Source organism: Chenopodium album, chromosome 15, assembly GCF_948465745.1.
Source record: "Chenopodium album chromosome 15, dcCheAlbu1.1, whole genome shotgun sequence".
In the NCBI taxonomy this organism is placed as follows: Eukaryota; Viridiplantae; Streptophyta; class Magnoliopsida; order Caryophyllales; family Amaranthaceae; genus Chenopodium; species Chenopodium album.
The window spans coordinates 31046-55626 of record NC_137848.1 but is presented as its reverse complement, the minus strand read 5'-3'; the positions used below and the strand labels follow the sequence as shown (position 1 = coordinate 55626).

The 24581-nt window shown below is 33.4% G+C and overlaps 1 protein-coding gene across 6 annotated transcripts in view; it reads right to left on the bottom strand.

Annotated features, from left to right (window-relative positions):
• LOC145582610 (putative cytosolic oligopeptidase A) overlaps window positions 1-9443 on the bottom strand; it is a 39354-nt gene extending 29911 nt beyond the window's left edge. For all 6 annotated transcript variants that reach the window (XM_081639585.1, XM_081639587.1, XM_081639588.1 and 3 more), the window contains exons 1-7: window positions 8994-9443; window positions 8746-8913; window positions 7175-7298; window positions 3724-3800; window positions 2751-2894; window positions 2369-2599; window positions 2208-2298 (exon numbers count right to left, since the gene is read on the bottom strand). In XM_081639585.1, coding sequence (XP_081495711.1) covers window positions 2208-2298; window positions 2369-2599; window positions 2751-2894; window positions 3724-3800; window positions 7175-7298; window positions 8746-8913; window positions 8994-9368 — 1210 coding nt within the window. In that variant the 5' untranslated portion in view covers window positions 9369-9443. The remainder of the gene's footprint in view (window positions 1-2207; window positions 2299-2368; window positions 2600-2750; window positions 2895-3723; window positions 3801-7174; window positions 7299-8745; window positions 8914-8993) is intronic.
• Between the last annotated feature and the right edge of the window lie 15138 nt (window positions 9444-24581).

The window sequence follows — 24581 nt, the reverse complement described above, 5'->3', positions numbered from 1 at the left end:
ATAGAGACTGGCAGCATAAGGTTGCTAGCTTGTACAAACCCCCGTTTTAAAAAATTTCAATCAAAGATTCAATCTTATCACTCTGTTTTCTGTGTTAATTGTGTATGTGAGTCCAGCAAGCTTGAGTCCATTGCATATTATTTCTCTGTTAATACTTTCACACCAGCAATTTTCTGTCGAGTGACATGACTGATGTAGCTTAATGTTTTCTTCCCCTCCATCTTCACTTTTATCCATCTTCAACTCCCTTGAAATTATGTACATTAATAAGAAGTTGATACCCATTATAGTTATCATAATTATTTGCAATTCCACTACTTGGGTTTTTAACAGTAAAAGCTAAATTATTAATTTGAAATTTTTTATACAATAAATGTTGAAAAGGAGGAGAAAAAAGGAAAATTTGAAATGTGTTAATCTACAAAACATTAAAAGAAGAAAAAAGAGAGAGAGAGCGAGAGAGAAAGAAATTGATAATTTTACTTTGTGATGTTTATCTTATTATGTACAATTAAATCAGAAATTTAAAATTAATGATATTTCTCTTGTTTCAAAAACCTAAATAATGTAATTACAAATAGTTATGATAAATTTGATAGGTATTGAATGTAGATTAAATTTTTTCTGAATGCAGGAAAGCTTAAAATTTAATTAAATCTTATACTTCCAAAGCTACCCATATTTAATAAATTTATAATCACTTTAAAATCTAATAACTACAACAGCTCCAAATATCTTTACCTTTCATCCTATTTGAATCATTCCATGATGATACAGTTATATCAAAATATCAAATCATGAAAATAATCATGATATTAGCTACCTCAAATTCATAAAAAGGCATCATAATTAAAGATTCATTTAAAAATTATTCATAAAAAGACAACATAATTAAATGAATATAACTAAAGATTCATTTAAAAATTATTCATGAAAATAATCATGATATTAGCCGTAATTGACGACTACCAGTACTCATATCTGGTAGGTGGTAGCGATTAGCGGATGGAGAAGGCAGACCAAGGCCAAGCTACTGTATCCCGTGGCCAGTAGAGTACCAGTAGTTGAAGACATTTACCGGCTAGATACCATTGATTTTTTTATTCTTTTAATTATTTTATTTTTATTTTTGAGTATCTAGTATTAAAACAACGTCTACATCAAAAAAGCAAGAGGAAGAAACCAATATCGGAGATCCACAACACAAAACATGAATTTAAATTCTTAAGCAACAATATTGCAGGACAATGGAGAAAGCTCGTTGTTGGTTTAATTTATTCACTCCTGGTTTGAGAATAAAAGGAGATACAGTAGGATTGTAGGAGGAAATAGATTGAGGTTATAATTATTTAATGGGCATCTTTGTCATTTGAGTTCTTCAATGTCATTTATCAATCCTGCATTTAGTACTTGTGTATTATTGTGCACAATTTCAACAGAAAAGAACATGGATATAAGCAAAAAGGAGGAAAAAAAGTTTTAAATTATATCAGTTTAAAAACTAGGAAGAAAATTCCAAATATCAAAGAAAAAAAATTTTGTTTAAAAATTCTCCGTACTTAAAGCTGTTTAAATAATAAACAATCATCAAACTTCAATGATAATGAAACGAGTGGTGTGTAATTTTTCTAAGATAAATAGATTTGTATTTAATGACAACGTTTATATGATATTTGATGTTCATGATGTTGCACAGGTGATTGGAATTACAGATAACAGGTATAAGATGAAAGTTATTCTAGTCATACCCCTTCCTAGAAAAAAAAAAAAAAAAAATAGAATGAAGAGTTGACTAAAGAGGGAGACATTCCCATGTAGAGAGGTTGGTGGAAAATGAAAAAAAAAAAAAATAAAGAAGAGAATACTAATTTAATGAACAATGTGACCTTTGAGAACATTTTATTTTTATTGTTATTGTTATTGTTATTGTTATGTAACTTCACAGTGATAAAAGGAAAGTATAATACCAGTACTTAATGCAGTTGATGGGGTACTAATACCGTACTATATTGATATAAATGAAGAAATTCAAATGTCACAAAGACTTGCTTACAAGAATTAGAATCCATAAACTTCACAGCGACAACTTTGGAAACATATATTTGTAGTTATGTCTAAAGTACAAGCAAGAAAGTGAGCAAACCGCATAATGGTGTTATATTTATAACATAACCAGTTACAAGAACGAATTCATTTCCAAGAATTACCTTGAACAGCAGAATTCCAAGATGCAACACGGAGCTTTTCTAGGAGTTCTTCTGCTTTATCAACAGTTGCCATTTTCATAGCCATACTCACCTATGAGAATGAACCTCAATAAGTCCAAAGGATACCAAAAAACTATGGACATTTCTTGAATAATAATTACCTCTGCATAATTATTGTATCCAAGAAGCTTTGCCTTCTCCAACCGAAGCTTTAATATTTGGTTGATAATTACAGTATTATCAAGGTCACCACTCGAAGCCCGTGTCACATAAGCCCTGTATACTTCCTCACGTAGAGAGCGATTTCGAGCATGTTGCATAACAGGCATGAAGCTTGGAGCATCTAATGTAATAATCCATGGGCCATTGTCAGCAGTAGCATTTTCATGTCCCTAAAATAAATTATATAGATATTAAAAGATGTAAGATAAATCTAGTTTGTGTCAATAAAAGACCGCATAGTAAGAAAGCTCCAACATTTAATAGACTACAAAGGAAAATTATAAAAACTTGTTTTCATATAGTAGTGCCCAGTCAAAATACCTTGGACACAGCTGTTTGAGCAGCCAACCCCAAAGCAGTGGCAGGCAATCCTTCAATTTCTTTTGGGTCGGTCACTAATTTTTCAAATTTCTTCGTTGCATCAAGAACATTCTCCTCAAACTTTTGAGATAGTCTTTGCAATTCCTGCAATCAAATTGCATAGATAAAATTAACAAGATACAACTACGAGCATAGACAAACAAAATGTTGCAAGAGGTTTTATCAACAATAAAAGAAAACAAAGAAGATCAAACATGAGAGATATGCTCTCGAGACAGGCTACAAACTTGCACTTAGATTGATCAAAGGGAAAAATTCAAGCAGCAAAGTGGAAAAAGGAATAAACAAAATATGAAGGATGGAAAAATGTTTCGTGACGGCAAGGTCAGCAGCTCTGGACACATATTCCCTCGAGACAGGTAACAAACTTGCACTTAAATTGATCAAAGGGGAAAATTCAAGCAGCAAAGTGGAAAAAGGAGTAAACAAAATATGAAGGATGCAAAGTTTCATGGCGGCAAGGATCAGCAGCTCTGGACACAACTAGACTGGTGTAAAGTTCACCAGCTCTTTAATTAATGAATATGCAGTCCAAGGTTTAGGAATCGTAAATTAATCTTTCATGCAAATGATGAGCGACTTCTAGATATAAACTCTGTTCTACAAAAGGTGATGCAAGACAGTCAGTCATGAATACATGATGAATTATAAATAGAAACAGTAGTAATGACAAGGAAAGTAATCAGACAGTAAACAGAACGGTACTACACAAAATTATGAATGAAAATACAGAGAAGACAAAATATTAGTAAAATTATGCAATGCAGGACAGACAGCCCTCAAATACTAAGTATAACGACCTCCTGCAACCCTATAACCAGACCCTTCAACTGCCCTTAAAAAATTTAAGGTCTCCAAACAATGTGAACGACAAAGGGGAGAGAAGGATAGAGAAACAAGGAAGAAAGTGTACCTGCTGAATTTTATTAAATTGGTCACGCTTGTCATCTTCGAGAGAAACACCACTGAGAACAGCCTCCTTCAATTGATCTGGAATCAGAGAGCGCAGGGGCAAAACAATTAGGACAATATAATAATCAAAATCCAACCTTTAAATAAAGAAATAGGCCAAGTTAATTCATATATACTACCTCCATTAACTATTAGCTGACATATTTTGACTTTTACAGTATTTACAAATTACAAAAGTTACCGTGACTTCCCTTTATAATTAATACTTGAGAAAAAAGTCATGTGGGGTCTTGTTATAGTTACAATGTATATTTTCCAAATATCAACTTTTTACAGTTTTTGCCAATGGATAATTGAAGATATCGATGTTTGAAAGCATGCATTGACAAACGTGCCTAGAGAAATTAGTGAACTAATATGAAATGGAAGCAGGAATTCAGTTTTGAACTTTTTAGATTGCAGAACTGGCCATGGTACATGACAGTAATATCAGTCATTTATACAAAGAGTTTGTTGTATATTTAGTGTCACTAGGGGTTTTAATGCCTGCGTTGTAGCTTGTCCTTTGGAAAGAGTTTTTGCAATTGGCCCTAATGAGGACCTATTAGCATAATTTTTTTAAAGGAAAAATTGACTAGAATCTCAACTTTGTCTCATTCGCCCAAAATAATCCTAAGTTTGGATTATTTTTTAATAATCCGAACTTTGATATGAATTTGCTTCAAATGGTCCCAACTAGTCATCTAACTTGTTATATAACAAGTTAGACTAACACGTGTCAGTACTTGATTGGTCAAAAATAATAATTAAAATAAAACATATATAAAAAAAAAAGTTTTTTTTTTTTGAGAAAAATAAAAAAATAAATTATTGATTAAATACTAATTAAGAAAACCATCACACCAGCCCCAAGCCCCCAACCACTTTCTCCGTTGCCATCCCGACCCTCATCCCCTAACTCCAGCCGCATGCATACCCCCTTCACCCGCGCTGCCCCCTCCCTCTGGACAACCAACCCTCCTCCCCCACAGAACCCCTTAAAAACCAAGGGCCCACCATCGAGTTAGCCGCCGTTGTTCTTCTCTACTCCCTCACTTTACTCCCACACGCCGCCCAACATTGGTTTCTACCATCGCCGCTTCTGTTTCTTGGTCTGAAGAGATCGCTGATAATGTTATGGCTCTTGTTCTTGGGCATTTGCGATGCACGCATCTGGTTTGGGCATCGATAATTGCATGTTTTGGTTATGGTGGTTGTGGTAGAGGTGGGTGTTGGGCTTGGGAGGTAGAGTGGTGGAGGTAGCTGGGTCGGGGTTGGTGTTGGTGGCTCAGAGGGGAGGTGGAGGTGGCTAGGTCGTTGGTATTAGTGGCTAAAGTGGTTTTCAACATTAATTTGCTTTTTTTTAATTATTTTGAAAATTATTTAGTTTTAAATTAGTTAATTAAATGTAAATTTTTTTAACAATAATTAAGTGTTAATTAGTACCAAATAATCATGTTTTTTTAAATAAAATTAAAATTAAATCTTATTTTTGACCAATCACGTAGTGAGACTAATGACACGTGTAAATTAAATTTTTTACTCCCTCCGCTTTTTAATAAGTGTTACACTTTGACCGGCACATAGTTTTAGGCAATTTAATTAACTTAAATAAAATAAGAGGTAAGTGAGGTAGTTGGAGCATTAAAGAGCTATAAAATAAAGATAGTGGGTTAATAGTTTATCGAAAAGTAATGAATGTGCGAGAAAACATATTATAAAAAAATAATAGTAGGTTTAGGTTGGGATCATGAGAGAAAAGAGATATAATATTTAAATGTAGTATTTTGCCAAAAAGAAGTGTAACACTTATTAAGATACGGCAAAGGGAGTAAAAAAATTACCTACTCAATAGGTTACAGATTCATATTAAAGTTCGGATTCCTAAAAAATAATCCAAAGTTGGGATTATTTTGGGCAAACAAGGCAAAGTTAGATTATGCTAAACAATTTTACCTTCTTTAAAACTATTTTCTTGTAGATGATAAATGTGTTGGATGTTGTGTAACTGTGCAATGTGCCGGCAAATATTATCCATGGCAAAGAAATATAAATGTTTGATACATTTAAGTACTTATTAAGAGATGGAGAGAGTAAAAGATATATAGAGTAGCTTTGAATATAATTAAAATAATCACTATTTTTTATTTAAGAATAATTAACTGATTAATTTAGCCTTAATGGAGGTTACAATTTTTTCGAGTAATAAGAAAAAAGAAGAGTTTTTAAAACTTTTAAATGGGGACAAATATGAAAACAAACATTTTAAAGAGTATAAATGTCCACACCCTATTCATAAGAGCTCTCTCAAACTTTTAAGGGGTGTTTGGTTTATCAAGTTGGAATGGGTTGATACGGAACCTCATACTAGAGAGAAATGGATTCTAAAACCCATACTAGTCCAACGTTGTTTGGTTTTAGTGTTGGAATGGATTTTATCCTTCATTAATAGAATGGATTGTGAATCTTGGGGGGGTGGGTATGAGATTCCATGGGTATGGGGGGAATTAGAACCCCTTAGGTATGAGATTCCATACTAAAAACCTCAACCAAACAAAAAACTAGATGGAATGGATTCTAACTCCATTCCAACCCATTCCAAATGATCCAATTAAACAAACCCTAAAAAGTAGGGATTTTAGTCTATAAAAATAAAAGATTAGTACTATAGCTATATTACTCCGTTTATTACATGTATAATTAAGAGATTCTAGGAGATTAAAGTTTTTCTTTGTATAATACTCCATCAGCTCGTTTTGAGTAAGTTACAATTACAATGCACAAATATCAAGGTGGTTAGGAGAGAGAGAGAACATGTAACAAGTGAGCACTATGTAAGAAAAGGTAAGAGAGATAAAATTGTGAGGATCATCTAAGAAGAAATAGGAAAGAGTGTCATAAGAGGATTATAGTAAGAAAAAGTAGAAAATAGAGTGTTATATGTGGGGTAAAAGTGTAAATGGAAAATGAAACCAACTTTAAGGAATGAGGTAGTAGTAATTGAAGCATCAGATCAATAAGAGGGGAAGCGTAACCAACTCAAAGTCTCAAAGGAACGAACGAAAATGAAAAATAAAACCAACTTTATGGAACGAGGTTGTAATAATTGAAGCAAGAATTCTATATACTTATATCGTTGTAAAGATTATTATTTTGATCTGGATTGGAGCATCAGATATATGACCTGTACCTTGATAAACACATTTTAATTTGGATTTGGTCTACTTTGCACCCCCTGCTAAAGGTCACTTATACTTTTGACTTAAAGCTACTTACTACCTCTATTAATTTTTATGTGCAACTTTGGGGTATTATTTGTGAGATATAAAATATTCCAAAGTTGCACATAAAAATTAACGGAGATAGTATTATAATTGAAGATTCAACTGAAATTGCAAGATTAAAAAACTCACTTTCAACAATCCTTTTACGAGGCTCACTCAGCTTCGGCCAATCAGGGGATTCTTGAATAGCTTTGAATGCATTGTAAAGTGGCTTGCTTTGGCCCAACCTAAGCTCAAATTTCACCTTCTCAGGCTGAACATACAGAAAAATAAAGAAAGTTAGCACCAAACAAACCTTAATCATGGCTTAGTAGCATGAACTTTCCCCACCTTCAAAATAAAGGAGCTGTAAACCCAGCTTAAAAATTATCTATCCCTTCTGTTCTTGCAATAATCATGGTTTACAATGAATAAATTCATAAAATTTTCCCAGGACTCTTACTCACCTTCTCTGACTTAAGAGTTAAGAATATATATGACTCAAGCAATATTGATTCTTCCAGGGGAAAGAATTAAAATGATGGCCCTATACATTTTGAAGCAAAGAATTTGGATGCATTACAGCTGTTCCAGGCCAAAGTCAATCAAGAAACTGGCATGAGATAGGCATTTGAGAGCAGAGGCTAATTTCAGGAATATTGCAGAGGCACCACAGAAAAATGAATGAAAAAAGAGGGAGACATCCAGTTATTTCTCTCTCATCCAAGGCCGCCTAAATCCTTTAGAAGGGAACCAACAAGAGCTACAGTACTATCCTTTAGAGCCATTGAACAACGACATTCCAAAGAGGGAAAAAAAAAAAATCAAACAATTGCTTTTGAAGGATGGTGAAAGCTCCAAATTCAGAGAGCCACGATGATTAAAGTGATATGTAGGTATTTTTAAACCACATGGACACATTGTAAACTTAGTGGACTACTACAAAGAGCCAAAGCATTTAAAAAATTTCATCCCAAGGAATCTATGGCATGCTAAGGCATATAAAACAAGTGCACATGAGTCAATTCCAAAGAAATAATATGCCATTTGAAGAGAGATTTTGACAACGAGCATACAAACATATCAAATGACCATGTACATTTCACATCCCATCAGAATGTCATACCAAAGCCACTCATCTAGTGTGAGAGTGTTATCTTTATATCTGATACCCTAATCCCCAACTTGTTACTAGTGTATCCAAAAACATAAAACTGTAAATCTCCCAAAAGGTGGTTGAATACTTGATTTTCCTTAACTTTTATTAAGAAAATATTCGAAACCATTCGACAGATGAGGTTCCGTCGTTAGTACTTCATCATTAGAAGAGTTTCCCAAGTAGATATCAGTACGTTATCCTAAGCATCATTAACGCCTTTAATTCTGCACTAACTACCAATTTAACCAAACATTCTTTTAGCAAATCATACGTCACTTAAAAAATATTAATGCATTATTAGTAGCAATATAGAGTACTGAGTATACAATAACTAACATCCTCCTGATCAGTGGGCAGGACCATCTCAACAACAATAAACTCAAAACGGAGAAAATTTCATATATAAGACTATACTCCAACATCAACCTATCAAAATTGTTGTGTCAATAATAAAACTATATATGTCAATAGTAGCATTATCTAAATCGACCACCTGCAATCCAAATGCAAAAAATAACACCAAAAACAAGTAAACTGTACGATCTAACATAATTAATCTAACCTGAACTTCTTCGATAGCAGTTCGAAGTTCCGCGCAGTCTTTAACAGACTTAAGATGATTCACCATTCCCCAAACAACACTCAATTTATCAACAATCTTCTCCAAAGGATCCACCAATTTCTCCCATTTCGGCTCAACATTTTTCTCCAATTCATCCAATTCACTCTCCTACAATCCAAAATCACACCAATCAAAAATCAAACCACCAAAAACAATAAAAATCAACAAAATGAAATAATCAGAATTACCAATTGCTTCAAAACAGCGCGAATTCCAGGGCGAACATGCTCAGGCTTAACCGAATCGAAAGGCGGAAAATCAAACTCCGCCAACAAAGGATTAGACTCGTCAATAGCAGCAGCAATCGGCGAAGAGGCAGTGGTAGCCATAGAAGAGGAAGAGGTCGAAGAGAGAGAAATTGAGGTACTGCGATGGCGAGAAGAGTCGAGGCAGAAGGAGAAGGAAGACGACCAAAGAGGGCAAGGATAAGATTTGCGGAGAAGTTTGGGAGAGTTTCGTGAAGAAGAAGAAAGGTGTCGAAGGTGAAAGAGTGAAGAAGGACGTAAGCGAGGGCGAAGGAGAGAGACTGAGAGAGTGCGGGATAGAGAATAGGAGGACGCCATGAGAAGGTTGAGTAGAATAAGTAGTGTTGCTAGATGCTGCTGGTGGTGGTTTGGGTTGGACTTGGGTACGTTTCTTCGGAACATTGTGTACTTTTTATGATGGGTGTTTTGTGTTGATTTTGTTTTAAATGTGGTGGGCTTGTTTTTGCTTTTTGTCTTTTGGTTTGACCATGATGTTTGGTAGTTAGTGATGCAGTGATGCTTTTGCCATAGTGTAAGTCAATGTGCCTTTCAACGTTATATCCAATCGTAAAAGATCATTCACCATAAAGTGAGGTGAGTAAAAAACTAAAAATGTAATCCCCCATAATTTTTAGAATAAATCATTATATATTTCTGTATTATTTAAATAAATATTTACCTTGTTTTCATTAACTAAATTATTTTATGCAAAATTTATTTGAAATATGTTAAATTAATAAGCATTAATCTAATTTAAATTCTTTTTCTATGCATCAACATATTGTATCAATGGTATAAGTAGCCCAAATGTAAATAAATAGAGCTTAAACTCTCATCTAAGCCCAATCTACAAATTCTATTCCTACTTGACTTTGGAGATCAAGCCTACAAAGTATATAAACCCCAAGACCCTTATTTTATTTTTCCCCCTCACTTTCTTTTCTCCTCTCTCACATACAACACAAAGAAAAAAAAAATCTGCTTGCTGCCAGCCGACGCCCCACCTCCCTGCTCGTCGCCGACCACCACACGCCACCAGGCCAACCGCCGTCCAGCCGCCCCTGCTGCTGCCGTTTGCCCCTTTCCTCCCTCTCTTCCTTTATTTTTTTTATTTGCTTTATTATCCTATTATATTGTTTAAAGTTTCAATCTTTAATTAAAATTTTGTTCTAAATTATATTATTATGGTTTGATAATATGTTTAGATTATAAAAGATTATAAATTTATGGGTTTTAACATGTTTAATTTATTATATAAATTTTCAGATTTGTATATGTATAAAATTTAGGGTTTAAATATTGAATTTTTATGTTTTAGGGCTTGAAAACGTACTAAGTAAGTTATCTAACTATACTATGTTTAAATTACATCAAAGTGTAATTGTTTTGACTATATATAAATTTTCAGATTATTAAAGTTTTAATTTTTATGAGCAAGTCATGCTAATTTCATGTTTTTTTTATGCTTCTAAGCCTATAAATAATTATTGTGGGTATTTTATGATTAAAAAGCTTTGAACTTTAAATTACAACCTCAAGTATAAATTTTCAGATTTGTATACTTTTAATTTGAAGCTTCTAATTGCATTGAATTGGTATATTTTTGGGTTTTTAACACACTAACTTGCTATATAATGATAATTTCAAGTAAGTATGCTTATGGGGTTATTTTATATACTTAAACTAAAATTTCAGATTTATTTACCTACTTTAAAGCTGCTGGAATTTCATGTTATACACTATATTTTCATAATTTTGATATATAAACTTATAGTTGGGATGTTATATTATTATTATTGACTAATGGGAATAATTTAAAAGCTTTATTTTGATAGTTTAAGAGGTTTTAAAGTAGTTTAGTATTGTTGTAAATTTATTTGCTTGGGTATTGATTTATTTCTCGTTGTTTGGTTTAGGAGAGGACTTTGTAGAAGGCGACTTCTAGTTTTTAAAGTAGCCAACCGAATTGTTTACACAAGGTACGTACAAGTTACGAAACCTTGCTTTTAGGTGCATGTTTAAGGACGGATCGAGAACTTAGTATCATGTATAGGGACGACTGGGTTAAATTGTTTGGTTATACATTGTGAATTTCGTATGATGTGCACTATTCTACATTGCAAGTATTGTTTATGCTATAATTATGCAACGTGCGCTTAGAGGCAAAGGTATGTGATTGGTGAAATGATTAATTTATTACTCATTCATGATTATGGAAACAGAATAAGTAAAGGAAGAATTTAAGTCTTATATGACAAGGTTAAGTTTGTGGGGGTGCCTTATGCACTCAGGTGCTTATACACAAAGGTAGTTAAAGGATTAAATAATAAGTGTTGCTTGTCACTAATAAATCAAGAATTGAAATTTGAAAGTTTGCTTTATTTGATTCAATTGATAAGGGATTGATTTTGTTGTTTGCAAATGAGTCAACACCAAGTCTAAACTTGTAAATCACGTAAAGTACAAGATGGATGAGCAATAAAACTCTGGATTTGTGTACATCTGGAGTAATGACAATCAGGGGTTGGGGTACACGGGGTATTAGCCGTGCACTTTTCTCGAGGCCTTCTGATCTACGAGTCTCTTATTTCAAATAATTTTCAAAACTAGGAGTTAGATGAGATCTCATACTAGTTACGGTCACGAAGTCGCGCCTGTGGTCGTTGGATGTTTTATTGATGTTTCCGAAAGGAGGCATGGGGTTTTCTTTTATTGATGTTCCAAATGGAGCATGGGTTGGACAACCTTGTCTATTGCTTAATCCAATGAATAATAATGATGAGTTAACTACTTTTAACTAGTGAAGACTTAGTAAATTGATAGTTGAGCCATGTGTCGAGCTACAAATTAATGATGTGTGATGATTGATTATTAGTAGCACGCTAGGGATTTCTTATTATGTTTCGCAGCTTGTATGTACTCAGCTTTGCTGATTGCGTGCTTTGTGTGTCTTTCTGTGGTCATGGCCTTCGCCTTTCAATGACCCTGTGACGATCGAATTTCACACTTGTAATATTGGGGAGCAGATTAATCACAGGTTCTTACACATGCAGCATCCGTATCTAGGTGGTGGGATCTTGAGTGGAGTGTTGGTTGCTTTTCTTATTTTTATTGCTGTTTACTTTTGAAATTATTTTAACTCAAATTTACTTTCATACTACCTCTGTTGGTTTGAGTTTTGAATAAGGACCTTAATGGTTCCAAGTTGTAAGATTTAATTTTGGTTTTGATTATTGGTTTTGAAACTTATTTGAAGCTGTTTTAGTTATTCCGCTGCTAATTTCTGATATAGCCTTAACGTTTGAACGCGTGACGGTAGCACGCCAATAATTCTCTTGAATATTGTTCAGGTTGCCCACAGGTTTTAAGAGAGAATTATTGGGATGTTACAAAGATTATGGGAACTTAATTTCGAAATCATGACTTATTTACACCCGGTGAATCCAAAAACAAAGACGTTTAACTGAGAGTAGATTTTTTTTCAACCGGTTTTAATTTCAAGTCCTAAGCTTTTGTACCTAGTACTCATTGGGTACCGATTTTGATATGAAATAACCAACAAAAAATCAATTTTCAATCCAAACTTCAATGTTAAAGATGAAATTTGAGAGAGAAAAAATAACAAAGATAAATCCTTTTCATATCAATCATCAAGTTTAATGCAATAAGGGATTAATCAAAACTAACACAAAAGTAGGCAAAGAATAGAGGAGAAATCACATAGATTTCAATAATCACAAAGATTGTGGGTAGAAAGAGAAAATATCATTTGATTCATAATTAAGCAAAAGGTGTTCTCAAAAACAAGTTTAGCCTTATTTAAAGGCTTAGCAAACAAACCTAGAGTCTTAAAATTACAATCCTTAAATTACAAATGAAAGGCCAAGATTCAAAGCAAGAAAAACAACCAAAGAAAGAACAAAAACCCGCTACGAAATAGGGACTCTAAAGCGATCGCTCTAGAGGGTTGGAGTGGTCGCTCCGCTCGAACAGAGCAGTCGCTCCATAGAGGGGTGCGATCGCTCCAAATCTTCTATCAAAATTCCCATGTCCAAATGCAGCAGTCGCTCTAAAGGGTGGAGCGGAGCTTGATTTCAAACACTCATAACTTCTTCGTTTCTCGCTCAAATTAAGCATATGACTTGTTGTTGGAAATCTCTCGGTCTTTACTTGAACTTGAATCACCTGAAAATAAATTGTAATGAAGAAGATACGGCTGATTTAAGTTGTGTAATACATTAAAAGGTTTTCTCTCTTAGCTAACACATGGAATCCTTGGAGTTTTATTCTAAGAAAATAAAACGTTACTTGGGTTTGATGATGGTCAACCCCAAGAGGTGACCACCAAGGAGTTTAGCACGACTATGGACATGTTCTAAAAAATGTAGTTGTAGAGGTAACTGCTAGTTGTGGTAGTCATTGTTGTCAAAATCACAATCCGGATCATAGATCATGCGATCCTACCATCCCATTTAAGCCAAACGATTCGGATTAGATGCAGAATCGCATAGCAAGCAGGATCGCTGTAGGATCGGTCAAGATTGTACAAGATCGTGTAGGATCGGACATAATTGGATGGGATCGGACGATCCTATTTTTCACTTAAATTGTTATTGGATTGTATAGGATTGGTCAGGATCGGACAGGATTGTGTAGGATCGGTTAGGATCGTACGATCCTATTTTTTACTTATCAAAATGAGCCTAAAGCATTCAAATTTCTCTCTAAGCTAAGAAAATTACTATCTAACTACTAAAACTATAAATTTTAGCATTTTTATGGCTTAAAATATGTTATCTAGTTATGTAGCAACCTTTTTATCACTCCTTTTTATCAATTTTGTAGGACATTACAATTCTATGATCCGATTTTACTAATGTGATCCTACTCTCACAGATCTAAAGTAGGATCTCGATCCCGACAACCTTGGTGATAGCAGCTAATAGTTTTATGTGTAGATCTTAGCTGTCAACTAGTTGCATTTTTAGCTGTGAATATAAATAAGTAAGTATGAGTGTTTGGTAAACTAGCTGTTAACTAGCTTTTAGCTACAAAATTATATTAATATAGAAGAAAATTTTCAACAACTACCTAGCTTTTCAGAAAAGCTAAAAATATTATTATTTTTTTCACAAAAGCTACTTCAACTACTAAAATATACTCCCACCACTACATCGCGAAACACTAACATTTTTTACTAAGTAATTGTTTGAATAAGTCAAACCACTAAAAGCTGCTCAAAAGCTAGTGTTGAACACGCTCTATGTGTCACAACACGTGACACTTCTTCAACTTTTTCCACTAAGTTTCATGCACCCAAATCAAGTCTAACTAAATCCATGTCAGTTGTTTTTTTTTTTTTTTTTTTTTTTTTTTTTTTTTTTTTTTTTTTTTTTTTTTTGTAGGCTCTTGAGAATTGTTTGTAGTTGTAGACACCTAAAAATATCTCCCCAAAACCAAACTCCATGATGAACAACCTTTCACCACCATTATTGGTCGGGTTGAGTATTTAAACTTTGGAGTTCTAAAATCCATATTCATTCCCAATACATTTCATAAACCAATCCAATTCCTAGCTCATTTCCCTAAACCATAACTTACTTTCCACTTTTCGTGTCCACATCACAAAACCGAGATAAACTGATTTTGTGGCCCTATAATTTTGATCCAATTATTATTTGGTTGGTTAGGCCTTGAAATAAGCTTTCCAACGATAATCATAAGCCCAATTCCAATTTAAAACGAAGAAGATATGAGCAAAGTACTAAACTCGGCCCAAAACCGACACCCTTTTACTAAAACGGCCATATCTTAAAATCTACAAATGATTTTGACCTGATTCTAATTGTGTTGGAAAGTAGACTTGATAATATTTCCAATGGTATATTATATGCCTTATTCTGAGTTACGGATCAAAAGTTATCATCGTTTTAAAAACGCGTAAAAAACTGGAATTACCGCGCAACAACTAAATTCCCGCGTCACGGCAATTTCTAACGTGTCATGGTGCCTGGTATCGTGACACGATATTTTGCATTGTGTCACGGTACACATACCGTGACACGGTGCTTTCCCGTGTCTTTTGCGCGTTTTTTTTCTCACGCGTTTATGAATTTGGACGCAAATCTGGAAAACCTGTACACCGTGACACGGCGCCACGTGCCGCGCCACGGTGGACATTGCCGCGTCGCGGCATTCTTTTCTGTGTTTTCTCTGCGTACACAACTGCACGCGCTTTATCATTTTAGGGCAAATTTTGCATCGCGCCACGGTGTAACATATCGTGTCACGGTGCCCCAAATTAGGGTTTTTATCTATTATAGGGTTCTGTGGGATCCCCTACTCATTTTCTCTATAAATACCCCCCTCCTTTTTGCAGTTCGGGGCACAAAAAATCATTCTCTCTTCCTCTCTTCCACACCAAAAATCATTCTCTTCTCTCTCTCTCATACTCTAAGCCTTAAACCTATATTCCTAACTACATCATTCCTTCCTTAAGCACTCCAAGGAGTCCATACAACATCCGAGGTTCCGTCCTTAAATCAAGGCGTGAAAGGTAGAATTAACTGAGGGTTTGGACCAAATCAACTCTACTTTTTAATTTAATTGTTTTAATTTGATTTACGTTTTTTTTAATTGAAGTTACTAACAATTTATTCATGATGTAGCAATTTAAAGGAGCATGCGAAATGTGAGTAATTAATTAATTTAATTACTTATTTTATTTTAATATTGCTGGTATCATGATTAGGTTTATAATTATTTGATTTGACTAACGATGTTATGGTTAAATTGCTTCCAATATTAATGTTGATTTTATTATATTTTTTATGATCACCTTATTGCATGTTAAAGGGAATATGTAATTAAAAATACGACTAATAAAATAATTTGGACAACCGGTTAAGGTTCCTTTTTAATCTTGTTATTTAATTAAGTGATCACAAATATTTAGAATTATGTGTTGCGTTAATTTTCAACCAATTGAGCATAATTATAGTTTGGAGCAAATTGAATCTTTGTTTACATGTCTTTGAGATCGCTGGAAATACTTTTCACTATAAGAATCGAGTAGAGGCCAATACGGGCGAATGTGACTCCATGACTCACTTCGTACCATCATCCCCGATCCTTTTTCGTGGTTCCAAACCATATGGAGTTAGTAATCTCATGGATTATGAATGGGGTATAACCTTCACAGGTCAATCGTTGTCCCTTTATCGTGGTTGCCTTTGATGATCCGTGAACGGTTTACAAGTTCTTTAAAAACTTGTTGGTGGCTCCCTACTTTCCTTGTCCCTAATCGTATATGTCAATTCCCACTTTCTAAGAGTGTCCAACATATTCACAACATGCTTAACGTAGGTGCACTTCAAACGACACCTACAGTAGCCCATTTATATTATTAGGCCCAACAACTAGATCTAATATATATAAATAAAGTACGCATTTTCAAGAGCATTTGACGCGCCACATAATCAAAGGTGTATTTTTGACCAATTAAAAATTAGATTTCTATTTTATTTTAGGATTAAAAAATCACTTGCCACCTAAACAAAAGTGACGAATGATATTTAAATTTTTTGCCATGTTGGTTAAAACAACGAATAGTGATTTATTAGGATTTAATTTATTTTAAAAAACTAAAAAATATCTTTTAAAAAAATCATCTTAAGATATATATCTAAGATAAATCTTGATAGTATTTATGATAAGAAATAAAAATTATTCCTTAATTATAATTAAATTTAAATTTGTGATGCCTACCATTTAAAATTGATGCATCCTACAATACAAATAAAATTTTGTATCAATACAAAACCAAATCAAGTGAATTTTGTGTCAGTAATTTTGTGTCGATTTTCAGTCATCAATAGCTAAGTAATTAATTCTTAGCTTAATTTTTAAAATCCATGGTTAAATTATTGCTTACAGTGTGTTTATTTGGAATACTTAATGATTATATGTTTTTGTTTTGTTTACTAAATTTTGCTTTTACACGCAGATCTAATTTAATCAGAGAATAAAATTCGAGCAAAAATGATTGAAAAATCAAACTACGAGGAGGTATTATATCTTTATAAATCATTTACATTTATTAAATTTTTTATAAACCTTTTTAAATTTTAATTAATTAATTTTATGACTAAAACAAAATTTTTGTGATTTATGCATGTTTATATTATTTTTTTAATATTTTTATTTTCTTGAACAACAACGAATAATGATTTAGGATTAAAATTATTTTAAAAAATGTCTTTTTACATTAAAGATTTTATCCTAATATGTAATCTATAAAATATTATATTTACAATTTTTTTTTCAAATATATCAACAACAAATAAAATACATAACATGCAACAATGAATGAACTCGCAATACAAATAATTTTTGTGATTTATACATGTTTATATTATTTTTTAATATTTCTATTTTCTTAAAAAACAACGAATAATGATTTAGGATTAAAATTATTTTAAAAAATATCTTTTCACAAAAGATTTTATCCTAATATGTAATCGATAAAATATCATATTTACAATTTTTTTTTAAAGATAGCAACAACAAATAAAATTCATAACATGCAACAATAAATGAAGTCGCAATATAAATTACATTAAAAAATAGTCAAATTATACTTTTTTAATAGGCAATAACACTTTAATTAAATTATTATGTGTTTTTTTTCCTAAAATTATTAAATAGGAGTAAATAAATCAAATAATCATAAAAAAAAAAAAACTTAGAATTTATAGGAAAATATCTTTATTTTGAGATTTATGTATGAAAAAACCGTGCATCGCATGGGCTTTCATCTAGTTACATATACACTTAGCCAACAATGCACTTTTGCGACACGTCTCTCCCATTCTTCTCCTAGTTCATTTTCTCCTACTCACTGTTACTATCTTGTCTTTCATCTCCTACAATGATGTATGTCCATGAATTGTTATATTAGAATCATCTCCCAAAAACACGATAGATGTCTTTGTTTTTTTTTTCCTCCAATTATTTCATATCCTTGATTGTTTAGAGCATTTTTTTCGTTTGTTTTCTTTTAGTTTTTAAATTAATTCAATTTTTTTTTAGTTTTTAATTATTACTTTGAGAAATTTTTCCGCAAAGAAACGAGTGTTTATCACTCATAACGATAATCAAAGACAACATGGATTATTATATTATCATTTTTCATCCAACCTCATTCCAAATAAGTTTGTGAGAATAATATGCATCAGCACATCCACTCTTAGCACACTTTAACAGCAGCAAACTAGTTCCCACCTAATCCGAGTTTATTTCCATAATTAAATTATTTGACCCAGATGTATAGACACCTAATTTTCATTTGTATATGGTGAATAAAAAAATTACTCAATGATATATGGTGAAAAATCCGTAAAATTAATAAATGATATTGAAGATTAACGGTCAAATTCAAAAAATATAAGAGATAATTACAAATTACGTAGACACTAAAACACAAACAAGCTTAACTGAAAGAACATAAAGGAACAAACGTACATGAGCATAGAAGAACGTATTTTTGAAGTAACATACTTTGTATTGTTGAAAAACCCAAAGAACATTTTTAATCTACAAATGTTAAAGAACATAGTTTATAATTTAAAGAACATATAGTTCATACCCAAAACTACGAGCATAGTGATCAAACTCAAAGAGCATATTATGCCTGCGTTCTATGTAAATGTTCAGGTGTACCATAGAAATTTCACCAAAGCATTACTCAATTATTTAAGTGACTTGGTATACTATTACAACATTTTTTCAATAATTTATTTTTATTATGGTCTTGGAGCAATCTTACTTTTATAATCACATTGTTTTTAAATAGCATTTTTTTTAGGAAAAATTGTCAAAAAAATCTTTTAAACCAACCTTTCTAGTATCAGAAAAATCTTTTAAAATTTCTTGGTAACCTAAAACCGTTTTACTATTCTCACCCAGTTTCTTCTATTTTCCCTCTAATTATCTCCTTTACTTTCCTTCTAATACAAACAGGTTTTAGATTGCCAAGAAATTTTTAAAGGGGGGTTTTTTTTTTTTCGACAGGTGTAAAAGGTTCTTTCTAACAAATTTTTCTTTTTGTTTAATAATCACAATATATAGTTAAGCTTTTAAAAATTGCAATGTACTTTTTATTTGAATATTCAAATGAAATCCAAACAATCGAATTTTAATTTGAATTAGATTTGGTGAGAAATTTAGATGTGATGGGATTGAAAAATTGAAAAATGAATCTTATTTTAGATTAGATTAGATTTGCGATAAATCTAAACTTAAAATCAAATGGACACTCCTAAATTAGATGGCTTTAGGGATGGTTAGTAGGATGGTTTTGCGAATTCTATACAATGTCTAGCACATTTGAGGTTGATACGAGTATAACTTTAGCAAACATCATATGGGTATGGGTAGGGGTGTGCAAAAAAGGACTGAGATCGGAAATTGGACTAAAATTGGACTGGACCGTTGGATTCCGGGTCGGTCTTCGGTCCTCACAAATTGGTGTTTCCAATCCGGGTGAAAACCAGAATATTCCGGTCCGGACCGGAAAATGTATTTTTTTTTTTTATTTTTTGGGTTAAAATTTTAAATTTTATTTAAATTTCAAAAAAATTTATGTACAAAACTTGTAATTTTATAAACTCTAGGTGCAAAATAGGAAAGCACGCAAACAAAACTAGACGTTAAAAAAAGATGTATATATGAAGATATTAAAATGCAAAAAAAAAAAGATGAGAAAATAATATAACCGGTCCATTTCGGTCCAAAACGTGACCAGATCGGAATAAACAAGTCTAGACCGGAACCTAGATCGGTTGATTACGGTTCGATCCCCGATCCTCAAAAATAGGCGATTTCAGGTCCTGATCCGTTTCGGTTTTGGATCGGTGCACAACCCTAGGTATGGGTATGAATACGGGTATTAAAAGTTATACAAACCATGAATAGCGAGTAAAAGCATCATCAATGATGATAAGTTGGGCTTTACCTTGCCTAATATTTTCTTACACCCTAAAAAGCAATTGCCTAGTGTTGTGGGAAGCTTAGCTTGCTCAATAGGAAGCTTCTATATTTAATGCATGTGCCCTCCTAAAATCAAGGTGAACACTGCCAGAGTTAACCTTTAATTGGTTTAGCAAACATATAGGATGAAAAATGTACCATAATATGTATAATAGGTGACAGGTGGTAAGTATTTTGGGGAAAAATATTCAACCTATAAGATGGTAAAAAGTACCACTACATGCATAATAGTACACAAAAGGTACTATTCAGACAACTTATACTTTAATACTTACCTCCGTTTTTTATTAGTTGACACGTATTCCTTTTTAGGAAGTTTTTTTTTTAGTTGACACGTTTCTTTTTTGGGTAAGTTTTATACCTTGCTTTTCAAGTGTACCACACTTGCTTTATCATCCTCTCTTACTCTCTCTCCTCTCCTTAATACGTGTGCCTAAATTGAACGTGTCAACTAAATAGAAACGGAGGAACTAGTATATTATACATGCATAATGATACATTATAATGGTACATGCATAATGGTACATAATGATACATTATAATGGTACATGCATAATGGTGCATAATGGTACATTATAATGTACCACTGTAGAGTAAGCTTCTTCCAAAAACTTATCAAATTTACATTTTCCCCCTCTTATATGTTTTGTAAATATAGATGCACTCCATTGCACTGACGCGCAGCAACTTTAACGAATACGTACATACCCTTTTTTTTTTAAGTGTAAGCCAATAGAAATATAAGTATCTAACGCATGGCTTGGGGGGGGGGGGGGGGGGTGGGGTGTGTTCATTTGCTTTCAAACTTTATCCTTTTTCGTTGACTTTGGTTTTTTTTTTTTTATCAAAAACAATATTTTTTTACCCTCAATTGAATGAGTTTAATTTTGATGTTGTCTCCCTAAAATATACGTAGTATATTCTCTTATAAAAGTATTCGTTTTAAAAAGTCATAAAATATTCACTAATCCAGCCAAATTATGATGATAACCCAAACACTTCAAAATAGCCAAAACTTACAAACAGGTAAAAAAAAAAAAAAAAAAAAAAAAAAAAAAAAAAAAAAATCCAAGGAAATCATACATGATCTCTTTGGATCATAATCTCCTACGTAATTCAACTTTCATGATGCTATTACAATCTTTGTAGGGTTTAGTATTAATCTAATGAATACGCGAAAATAAAACCCGTGCCCCAGATCCAAGTATAACTCATGAGATTAAACACATCACACATAATCTAAAATTTATAGCTTTAATGCGTGCTTATTGAATACGAAAACATAGCAAAAACCTCATGTGCGATTTCTCTAATGAAGTTCACCCGCACGCTCAAACCCGCCTCGACCCAGACTAGCTTAGATTCCAAACTCTAAAGTTGTTTGGTTTAGATCTCATGGTCTCACACTAATGGAGGCAATGATAATTCTCTCATCTTTTCATGACCATCCATTAAATATTTATGAGGCACCCTCATAAAATGCAAAACCCTAGATAGGAAAATAGCCTAATTATTTAACTCTAAAAATAAATTAATTAGCTAACAAACCAAGCGACAAGTGGTGACAAACTATGGGGGGGAATGGGGGAAACCGCCCATGTTCTTGGATGCCAAGCAAGGGCTGCCCAACCACACTTAAAAAGCAGCCTGGCCTTGGGCGCCAAGGCAAGCCTTGTTGTGCTATCAGCTGGCCTTGACCTAGCAACGCTGCCAACCCACGCACAGACCAGCAGCACGCTGGGCCTCGTGCTGGCAGAAGCGCTACCAGGGCGGGCCGGAGGCAGTCACCCAGCCAGCCCACACACAAGGTAAGCAACATGCTGGCCCTTACGATGGCTGCTGGTGCTGCTAGGCTGGGCTTGAGATAGCAAGCCTAGCATCCCATGACTCTTGTGGTATAGCCTTATCCCCACGCCCGTGTTGCGACAAGGCCTCGTTTGGGCCTAGCATGTCATCTCGCTTGATGTTTTTCTGCGTTAACCGATCCTACAAATTGGTTTACGTTTACTGCTCGGTTTGGCGCGTTCAAGTTGAAAATTTGACGTTTCGATCTAGACTATATATATTTATTACAGGCGTATTTAACCTTCCGGCTTTAATTTATCTCGCGGTTTGATTTCGCGCTTGGGTGTGACGACCCGATAGTTTCAGTTAAGAGCAAGCCATGAGATTAGTTATATTACTCTCATTGATCGGAAGTGGCCTCCAGCTAGGCATTATGATCACTTTTTCGAAGGACGTAAATCCTTTCTTCAATCTTGTGTGAATCAAAATACACTACAACCATATATTTTAGACTATCTTCCACCTTATCATATCAATTATGCAAGTGATTTGAACACGACTTTCAGCGGTATCCAACAATATCGGGAAAAACGAAAGCAATAGTAGAAGACATTCAAGATTCATTTCCTTACCAATGAGTTGAAGACATCAACATGAACAATAATCACGGTAAGGAGGATGATGACAACATTGTACAAGTTCAGCCAACTGAAACAATGCTGTGAGTAAGATTTATGAGAGACAGGTGGAGTATTAAAAGAAGATGAGGCACTAGTGTTTGGGTAATTGAATATTGCATAGATCGAAATACGAAACAATCAAACTAATGAAGCACGAGTTAAAAGTTCAATTGTTAGCTGCCATAAGACGATGAAACTTAAAAGTTGGTAGGCCTTTGTATGGGTCAGGGTGTATGCTTTAGCTAAGTGGGGTAGCTCTAGTGGCCGAGTCAAACAAGGATATTATTATTAAGGAAATGGTTCTTGAGCTTTTAGCTTTTATATTGAAAATTGAAGGGAGGGGGATTCAAGTTAAGACATTGGTGGGTTGTGATGAGAGAATTTCCAAACACCAAAATTGTACATGAAAAGTGTTGAAACTTAAGAGTTTTGATCATGATGAATAAAAGCAAACTTTAACTAATGCGATTTTTCTAAGTGTTTGATTAAAACAGGTGAAGTTGATTTTGGAAGTGCAAGAGTAACCTGTTTATGAAGACTCAAGGAGATCCAAAGGAAAGTTAAAGAAAGTAGAAGAAGAGTTCCTTAATGGAACTAACTGAGTTCCCTAACATGAACACTAAGAAAAGTTCCCTAACAGGAGCTTGACAGCAAGCTAGAAGATTGGCTTGGTCTGCGTTGAAGACAACAAGTTTCATAAGAACTTGGCCTTTGAAGTTCTAGCAAGGAGTTGGAGAATAAAGAACAGCAGGAACCAGGGGCGAAGCCAGGAATAAAAATCTAAGGGGGCCAAGATTTGATAAAGTTGACAAATTTTTTTTTTTTTTAAAAAAATGCTTAAGTGGGGAGTCGAACTTGAGACCTCTCTTACCATATAAACTCCAACTACCAACTGAGCTATCATTGGCAACATAGTATATACCCTAAATATTTACTACTTATTAGAATTTTATGGGGGCCAACCTACAAAATATACATACTACCTATTGGGCCACGGGGGGCCGGGCCTCCACCAGCCCCCCCTTGGCAGGAACTTAGTCCTGGTTTGCGTGAAGCCCAAGTATCCTTACAATACATCGTTTGATGAGATAATCCAGCTAGAGAATATAAGTCTTTTTGTTAAGTTTATTTCTCTAAGGATTATTAAAAATATGTTAAAAAAGTTTATACATGGAATTTATTAGAAGCGTGATAAAGCTTGACAAGCTTTAAAAATGAAAAGTTTATAAAAGATAAGTTTTAATTTTATGAAAAGATTTTTTTAAAAGATTTTATTTTATAAAATCCGATTTTACAAAATATTATTCTTTTCATAATTTATATCTTTGATAAGTTTTCTAAAAAGATTTTCTTCTAAAACCCTACTTTACATACGAGTACAACTTGTATATAAAATAGAAATCATAATTTGCACAACTTTGTGAGTTTATGCGTGAAGAATCTGAAGAGTGCTTAAAAGTGTAAGTTTGCTAAGTCTAAACTTTGTCATATTAGTTTCGTTTTCATGTATAGCTTTCAAGTCACATATTAGAGTCAAGAGTTTGTAATGTTTTGTTAATGGGTGAGTGTTAAGCATATTGCATATAGATTTTAGGCTTTAAGGTTGAAGCTGAGTGTGTGAGCATTCAGGGACTGCCGAGTGAACCCAAGTCAGGGACTTAGGTTGGGTAGAATAGGGTTTTAGTGTGTAGCAAGTTCAGTCTGCAACTTATGAGTAAAGGTCTGATTATAATAGGTTGTAACTAGGAGTGTTTGCCCTATTATAGTGAATTGGGTTGGTGTTTGAAATCCCTTAGAGGGTCGAGGTTTTACTTCCAGTTGGGCCTTGGAAGGTTTTCTTGTAAAATCTTGTGTGCATTGCAAGTTCCTTTTATATTCTGATTTAATTCCACAAAAGTAGTCATTTGGAACTCTCATACAATTCACCCCCTCTTATAGTGTTCGTCTCAACTAACAAAAAGAGCAGCTGATGATGAAGCATCTACTACTATAGCTGTCGACTATAGTAAAAATGTAT